Source organism: Humulus lupulus, chromosome X (genome assembly GCF_963169125.1).
Source record: "Humulus lupulus chromosome X, drHumLupu1.1, whole genome shotgun sequence".
Classification (NCBI taxonomy): Eukaryota; Viridiplantae; Streptophyta; class Magnoliopsida; order Rosales; family Cannabaceae; genus Humulus; species Humulus lupulus.
The window spans coordinates 206,874,455-206,883,856 of NC_084802.1; the positions used below are offsets into that span (position 1 = coordinate 206,874,455).

The 9,402-nt window shown below is 33.2% G+C and overlaps 1 protein-coding gene across 1 annotated transcript; it reads left to right on the plus strand.

The window, feature by feature from the left end:
* The first annotated feature begins 6,948 nt into the window (after window positions 1–6,948).
* Window positions 6,949–8,693, plus strand: LOC133804561 (E3 ubiquitin-protein ligase RING1-like). The gene has a single exon (XM_062242712.1). It carries the CDS (start codon window positions 7,192–7,194, stop codon window positions 8,407–8,409), a length of 1,218 nt encoding a protein of 405 aa, XP_062098696.1. The 5' UTR covers window positions 6,949–7,191; the 3' UTR covers window positions 8,410–8,693.
* The last annotated feature ends 709 nt before the right edge of the window (window positions 8,694–9,402 follow it).

Sequence of the window (9,402 nt, forward strand, 5' to 3'; positions counted from 1 at the left end):
CATTGACTTGTCATTGCATGTCAGTGTCATGTGTATAATTTAAAATAAATAAATTTTAAAATAAAAAATATATTTCTTTTGAAAAATTAAAATTCAAAAAAATTCAAAAAAATATTTTTTCTTTTTAATTCTTAAAAGATTAACGTTTTTTTAAATAAATTCTTATTAGATTAATTAAATAAAATTTTCATAATTTTTGAAAATTTATTCAAAAAAAATATTATTCTTTTAAGAATTATAATAAATATGTATTTTTTAATTTTAAATTATACACAAGGTGCTGACATGACAATGACAAGTGAGTGACCAAATAGCTACGTCACCAATCTGTTAGCCGCATAAGATAAAACTTAACAGAAATTTTACTTTATAACACTATGAATAGTTCAGAGATAATTTTTAACAGCTCAAACAAATCAGGAGATACAATAATACATTGGTCATAATTCGATGGCAAAAATTATAAATAGCATTTATACTAATTAACTTTTTAGCTAAAGGTAAAAAAAAAAAAAGAGAACCCAATACTATTGTTATGATGTCCAGTACCACTTAATTTAATATCTTGTAAGTGTTCAATTTTAATATTTTAAATTAGAATATGCTGGATGCCTTTGGCAATATTGGAACCCATTATCTTGTAATTTCTGAAACATTGCTATGGTATAATAATTGTACAAAAAATAATAATAAAAATGGTATCAACGTTGCCCTTCCCAACCATTTATATCGTTATTGCGAAGATCATGCATATATATATATATATATATATATATAAAGGGAAATTTCACATTCTATGCTTAATACTGGGTGTTAATTAAAATATATGCTAGGCATATTAAAGATTTCAAAATAATGTTATTTTTGTCGTTCTACCAAAATTACCCTCCTCTCTCATCTCTTCTATCTTCTCTCTTCTCACTTCTCTCTTCCCTCTCTCTCTCTCTCTTAGTGTTAGAAAATAATATGTTGCCTCAATGGAAAATATGTGAACTATTACAACTCTAGACAAAATAGTACAAATAAAGCAAAGATTGATTAAATAAGATCACAACTCTATGATTGAAAATTACAAATAAAATAAGAGAAGAAGTAGAAGAAGATAATAGAGAAATACAACCATAAACAAAAGATACAAATAAAGTAATAGTGTTGAAACAAAAGAAATAAATGATTACAACTCTAAACAAGAAATACAAGTAAATAGAAAAAGAATAATAAGATGAAAAACAATTGTAGAAAAAAAAATAACAAGAACAAGAAAGGAAGAACACTCTCACTCACACCACCAAAGTGAAGAACATTAGGGATCACCAACTTGAACAAGGTTAACAACCTTTGTCCAAAAGCTTATTTCCCCCTATCTCAAGCACTAAAGGAACTCTCACAATTTGGAAATAGCTATCTGGAATAATCAAGTTTCCAAGTGTTTTCTAGCCAAGTGCTCTAGCGGATAGAAAATGTTGTGTCTTACAAGTGAGTAATAGGCTCCTATTTATAGAGTTTTCAAACACCCTTTGAATTTCAAATTTCACCAGCCCCCATGGATGTTACCAATATTTAATTTGATGTTTATGGAATTAAAAATGAGTTTTGAGAGTTACATGAGTTGTTGGAACCGTTCAAAAAGGAAATGGAAAAATTGGCTGCGACCGTGAGCCTCTGTTCCACAGGTCACGGCCAGGAACACTAGTGGTCGTGACCACAGCCCATTTTCAGCACATATTTTTTGTGCAATTTTCCAAATGGTTCCAAACAACTTCCAATTGATTTTGTAACCTCAAACACATTATTGGGGCTAAAACCAAGTCTCCAACAACCATTTCACTTATGGCTTTGAGAAATTCAAATCAAAATTGTGTAACAACAAATCTACACAATAATGGGCAATATTTGCGAGTTACAAATTTGTTACTGAAATTGTAACTCTCAAATATGTTACACATTTGAATACTACACACTATCTAAATGTTGTAACTCTCATTTGTATGTTACAACATGTAACATCCTTTGTTACATTTATTCAATCTAAACATTATATTATAAAATAATATAACACACGGTTCACTCTCTCTCTCCTCGCGCACCACCACACCAACACCACCACCACCACACTAAATACTGCATTTCAAACAGATCTAGGCATGGTTTTTTATTTTTTTTTAAATCTAAAACTTTGAAATCTGTAGAAAATCAACATTGCTCGATGGTTGTTGTTGTGATATTTTTTTAATCAATTATGTGCAAGTGTACACAGTCACAAACACAAGTAATAAAGTGATAAATATTTGAGATCGTCTCCGCAGGGATTGAAAATTAAAACTACATGCACAAATTAATTACCAAACAATTACAAAAGTAACCAAATTAAATTGTTTTTATTTGGTAAACTAACACTACTTGGAATCAATTAAAAATGCTCAAAAATAAACATCAATGCTAATTTAAAAGTGAGATAAATCAATTGGTTGAAATGAACTTGAATTATTAAAGCCCTCTATGTCACATATCCTGTATGTTTTGCCGCAGCAAAATCTCAGCAAAATTACCCAAAGTTAACAAGAATTCCAAATTAGTTCAAAGAACTTTTCCAAATCCTATGCTATTAATTCTTTCATCTAATTTAACATATTCCTATGCCAATCAAATTTAAGAAACCACAATTTAAGCATCAATTCATAATGGTTATACAAGGTAAATAACATATTCTTATATTATTCGCAAACATAACCTAACAAGATTATTCACTTGTGTCATTCAAACCTATCAATTATATTCAAACTTCCTAGCACAAATACAACTCAATATCTTGTCATTGGAGGCCAATCAACAATAAGAAATCATCAATAAGCACATTTAAATGAACAATGGGTCAATTGCTAAAATAAAGTGCTAGAAATTTAGAATTAAGACATAGAGTTCATTAATAATCCAAGCCTCAATAGATCTAGTTCATAGCTAAAAAAAGAAACACAAATACAAAATTAAATCTCTCCATGAGTAATCAAACACCAAATACTAAAAGCAAATAGGAAAGAAATAACAGAGAAGAAATATCCCAAAAGTGATTATGGAAGCAAGTTCTCTTCTTTTCCTCATCTTCTTTCTTCTCCTCCATTCTTTGTACTGCTCGAATCCCTTTTGTACTTGGTGGTCCTCTCTCTAGTTAATGGCTGAATTGGGTAATTGAGGTTGTCCTTTCTTTTTATGATGCTAGGGTAATAAAACCCTTTTTCCTCATGTCCCAAAAATTCCCTCCTTGCTTCTCACGTGAGTTTCTTTTTCTCTTCTAGAAATTACTCCAAAATTCAGTCCATTTTCTCTGATTTTTTTCGCCACCTCATCACTCCTTGCCAACTCAATTAATGGTGTCACGTGTCTCTCCTTTATATGCTTAATTTCCCTCTTTGTATCCTGCTGAAAATGCTCTAGCAAAATTTCTTTTGCTCCAGCAAAACCTGATGACATTTCAGCACAAATTAAACAACTAAGAGCCATTTCACTTTTCTTTGTTTTCTTTGAAAAAATTCATGCATAAACTTCTTATTTGTCTACTTTCAGCTCTTAAAAACCAAAAAGGACACAAGAACACAAAAATGAAAATAAATTAACTAAAATAACAATAATAAACAAACATCACTCAACCTAATTCTACATTTATACGCTTAAAAGTATAAAAATAACTCTTTATTCAAGAGTTATCAGTGATTTGATGGTGCTCGATGCCAACTCAATGGAGCCTTCAAAATCAAGATTTTCATGGAAAAAAAATGACTTTGCTTGATGATGGCTCGATGGTGCTTAATACCAAAACATGTCTTAAACATGAGGTATGTTTTCATTTTTGTTTTTTTTTTAAGTGTTACACTTCACAAACGTGCATATGAGCATGTCAAACATGTAGATCTTGAAAAAATACCCAAAATAAAAAAAAATCACCCCAAACGGACACCCGAGTGAAAAATTATGTCTCTTGCAAAAATCGCATCGAGTCCATGGAGCTGGCATCGAGCACCATCAATCCACCATCAAGCAAAGTCGTTTTTTTCATGAAAATCTTGATTTTGAAGCCCATGTCGAGCACCATCGAGCAATGTCGTTTTTTGCAGATTTCAGAGTTTTAGATCTAAAAAAACATCGCAATAAAAAACTCAAAAACCATACTCAAATCTGTTCGAAATGCATTATTTAGTGTGGTGGTGGTGTTGGTGATACCGCGAGGTAAGAGAGTGAACTGAAAAAGAGAGAGAGGGAAGAGAGAAGAGATGGGGGTATTTTTTGTAGAGTGCCCAAAAATGACATTATTTTAAAGGCTATTTAGGATTTTTACCCCCCCAAACTATTACCACTACCGTATCGTGCCCCCTAATTTTTTCAAGCCGTTAAAAATTTCCCCTGAAATATTCACAGTAATGTAAAGAATGACTTCTGTTAACTTTCAACACATGTGGCTAACAGAATGCTGACGTGGCTCTTTACATGCTGATGTGTCTTGGCCACATCAGCGCCATGTGTGTAATTTTAAATTAAATTTTTTAAAAATCTATTATCTTATTAAAAATTAATGATTAAATATTAAAAAATAGAATTAATAAATTAAACCATTTTTTATATATTAAAAAATGTAAAACCAGATTTTAAAAAACAATTAATTTTTTTTAATTATATATTTATTTTTTTATGTTTTATATTTGATTTTAACTTTTAAAAAAAATTAAAATTAAAAATCCTAAAACTATACCAAGAATATTATTGCTAAAAAAACCAAATTGTTAATGAGTTCATGATTTCGATTGTTATTGCTAAAAAAGCAAGTTCATCATTATTGAAATTGTTATTGAAGCCAGATTAAGCTTATTCTTGTACTGAAATTTTTACATACCCAGATTTCTTCAGTAAAAAAAAATTCAAACTTCTTACAACTGATATTCTCAAAGCTTTTGTCCATATCGAAGTTTTGGAAGAACAAAAAAATAAACCTAAATTTTTTTATCCAAACAAAGCAATACAATGTTCGAGTATTTTATCAATTTGTTCTTTTAATACTCAAAATTACAAAAGAGATAAACCCACATTACACAAACAACAACCCAATGTAATAACAGATATGGACAAAATCCAATCAAAACTAAAACCATTCAAACCAAACCCCTTTATAAACAACTTAGATTCAAATGTAGCAGAACCGCTCAAAACTAGTCGCCCAAAGCCCCGTCGGATTTGAAGCTCAAGAAGCAGTCGTCGGATCTGAAGCAAATCGACCAAATGGAGCAGATCTGAAGAACCTGAAGTTCCAGTGTGCCTGGCATAGCTTGGAGTGGCGGCGCCCGTCGCCGGTGGTGGTGAAGACGAGACAGAGGGAAAGGGAGAGAGAGAGAATATCGGGAGATGAGGGAGAGAAAATGGTATGGTTATTTCGGCTTAAAAAATGTAAAACCAGATTTAAAAAAACAATTAAAAAATTAAAATATAATTTTCACATTTATAACTAAAACTAAATAATGAGAAAAAAATAAATAAATGAATTCTATTTAATTTTGTACGCCCTAATTTTCCAACAGGCTATTAGCGAGCTGAGATATGGCCTAATTATATCTCAGCCACGTGGATCCCCCATGACCGGAGCTGTTATCGTCAGGTCCTACCTCGCTAGCTCGGGGATATCAAGAGGTTTGCCAGGATTACTTAAGGACCGAGTCAGGTCTGTGAAGGCCACAGGTCGAGTAGGCATCCAGCTCGTGGTACGAGCTGGAGTTGGAAGCTATGACCTCTTATAAAGTCAACCACGCAAGGTAAACGTGCATATATCAGACATCACGTGTCTGATATATCCCTGACTTCTCGGACACGCAGCATGAACGTGCGTATTCAGGCACTCACGACTGGGTTGGGCTGTGCGGCCCATTATCCCCCTTACCTATTGATTAGACCACACTTCATGTGTCATGTTTTAGGAATTAATCATGAATGTCACAGAAGTGACATGATAGGTAAGAATGTCACGGGATGACCCTCCTTACCAACTCCCAGGTGCCCTCTCCTATAAATATGGAGACCCTGGGAGTTGCAAAGGGTTGGATTCTATTGTGTAAGGAAATACCCTGTAAAAGAATACCAGGCATATAGCAATAATATTGGCTGGTGAAGTAGAAGGATTTTAACCTTTGAACCACCTAAAAAACGTATTTGTGTCACCAGTCCATTAAAAGATCATTCATCTATTTTGGTTCATTGTTAAGCACTAATCCCTTCCTCTTATTTTCTTAATTACCTGTTGGCGAATAACTGCGTCAACAAATTTAATTGTTTTTAAATATGGTTTTTATTTTTTTAATGTATAAAAAATGGTTTAATTTATTAATTCTATTTTTTAATATTTAATTTATTAATTTTTAATAAGATAATAGATTTTTTTAAATTTTAATTTAAAATTACACACATGGTGCTGATGTGGCCAAGACACATCAGTATGTAAAGAGCCACGTCAGCATTCTGTTAGCCACATATGTTGAAAGTTAACGGAATTCCTTCTTTACATTACTGTGAATATTTCGGGGAGAATTTTTAACGGCCTGAAAAAATTAGGGGGCACAATATGGTAGTGGTAATAGTTCGAAGGATAAAAATCCTAAATAGCCTATTTTAAAATACTTAATACGCCTAGCATAATTTTTTAATTAGCACCGAATATGATGCATTCAAACTGAAATTTCCCTATACAAACAACGAGTTCAAGAATACTTACCAAGAAAGGTATATACTCTAGAACATGATTCTGCATATTAATATAGTACTGCAATGCACTGCACTGCACTAATAGTTGCATGGATATAGATATAGTATATGATATATGATATATCTATTCTATATTAATATGTTAATAACCAAACGAATATGAAAGAAGTAGTCCAAACGAATCATTGTTAGAGGCATAGACTAATAAAAATGTATTGACTTAACACCAAATACACCTAACACAACCAAATATGCTTCACTGAACCACGAAAGAGACTTATCTATTTATGTTTTACCTTCTTTTCTTTTCTTATAATCCTTGTTGAAGTTGACCACTTACCTTACTTTTCTGTCTTCTTCTCCATCTTTCTCTTTTTTTTTTCTTTCTCAAAAATATTATTTGGTTTTAATTACATTCTTCTTCTTCTCAATTCATACCCTTTTAATCACAACTTAATGAGGATGAAGCACAGGAAACTCTTCCCCAACGGTACCGATTGTACGGAGTTCTGTGACCCTTTCTTGGGCTTTTACTACACACAACCACCGCCACCTCCGCCACCCCCGTTACCGTCATCTCTCTCCGTTACCAATCAAAATGACGGGAGCCACGACATCTCTCCCTCCGTCATCGTCTTGGTCACGTTGTTCGCCAGTTTATTGCTTCTGGTGGGATACTACGTCGTCGTTTCGAAGTCCTGTCTGGGTTTATGCCGGGCGAGGAACAACAACGAGGACGAGGAGGCGCTTCCGCCGCAGTCTCAATCGGACGGCAGAGAGGAAGAGTTTATCGACGGGAATCACCACCATCATGTGGACCATCCGATTTGGTTCATCACCACCGTTGGTCTCCAACAGTCGATTATTAACTCCATTACGGTTTGCAGTTACAAAAAAGGAGAAGGGTTGATCGAAGGGACCGATTGTTCGGTTTGCCTGAACGAGTTTCGAGAAGACGAAACGCTTCGCCTTCTTCCCAAGTGTAGTCACGCTTTTCATATACCTTGTATTGACACCTGGTTGAGATCTCACACCAATTGCCCTCTTTGCCGGGCACACATCGTCAGTGACGGTCTCTGTTCCACCATGGCTGCGCCGGGGACCCAGCCAGCTCCGGCGAACCAAAATGAGGACACTTCGTCTAATATCGAAGAGACCCAGATGGGAAATTCTGATGTTAATACTCAGATGAGTGAGAATCGGCTCAGAGATGGGGTAGAGGATCATGATGATCATGTTGATGATGATAACGAAGGTGATTGCGATGATCATCAATCAAAGGAGGTGAGTAGTTTAAATGAGTCTTATGGGGTTTCCGTTTTGGAAGTGCTTCGTGAGCAAAACGACAATCCAGTGGAAAACGGCGAACGGCGACTAGTTAAAAGGTCTGTTTCGATGGATTCTTCATTGGTTGGTATGAAAAATATTTGTGATTTAGAAAGCCGATTTCTTGCTGAAAATTTTGAAAGATCAGATTGTGCTCAGCAGAAACAAGATGATGATGATGATGATGGTTATTCGAGTATGATTAACAATGGATTACTAAAACGACATCCTTCAATGTCGCATTGTCTACGTATAAGCCCTGTTGCCATGAAAAGATCATTCTCTTGTGGAGGAAGGTTTTTGCCTTCTAGACGAAACCAGAGACCAAACTCGATTCTTCCACTGTAAAGTTTTTTCTGTCTGTTTTTTTTTTTTGGGATATATATATATGTATATGTATATATGTATATGATATATAGTATGATCTGTCTCGCCATGTGATGTATTCCCAGCAAGTTGAAGAGTTTAAACAGAAAATTTTGAGTTCTAAATGGCCTAATCTTCGGCACAAGTAAAGAAAATTACAACTACTTTCTGTATAAAGTAATGATATATTCAATTCAAAGTGCATGAATTAATTCATGGTACTTTTTTCAATAACCAAAACAAGACAGAAGTTCTTTTCCAATTTAGTACAGCTTATTCTGATCTTGTATTTTGGATTTATACAAGTAATAATCCAATTTGAATTGAATTATTATTTTCTACTATAAATGTATTTTTCTTTTGACCCACCCTTATTATTATTATTATTATGAAGTCGTAAATATGAGACTAGCCTTGCCTGCTCTGGTTAATACCTGGTCCAGGTATATAAAGTCTAGATAAATAGTTGTACATGCAAAAGAATAATAAATACATGTAAATAATAATACACATTACTTCTTAGCATGTTGCACATTGAGTTGAGCCCTTCCAAAATTTTCTTTTATTTTTATTGTTATGATTGTTATTTTAAAAAAAAGGCATCATAAGAAAGTAGAGCTTGTTATTAGTGAAGCAATTTGCTTGTTCTATTTTTGTTAATATTCTTCTTCAACTTTATATTAAAATTTAACTACTACCACTAAAACATTTTAGCTTCCAATGAAATTAAGTTGCTTCCTTGGTCAGTTTGCCAGCTCTTCTCTCACTGTGCAGTGGTCTCTATTCCTTACAATTACGTGTGCTATATTTAGTATCTCCAATTGAGTACCAAATTGATGATGTATTTTTAAAATATAGCTTACTTTACAAAAAAAATTGCTCTAATAATATGGCAAAAGTTGTGCTAAATTTAACATATGCTAAAAATTATACTAAATTTAACACACAATATAGCATGAAACATATTTTACATTA

Excerpts from the sequence above, each read along its gene's own strand:
- LOC133804561 (XM_062242712.1), top strand. The coding sequence starts at position 7,192 with ATGAGGATGAAGCACAGGAAACTCTTCCCCAACGGTACCGATTGTACG.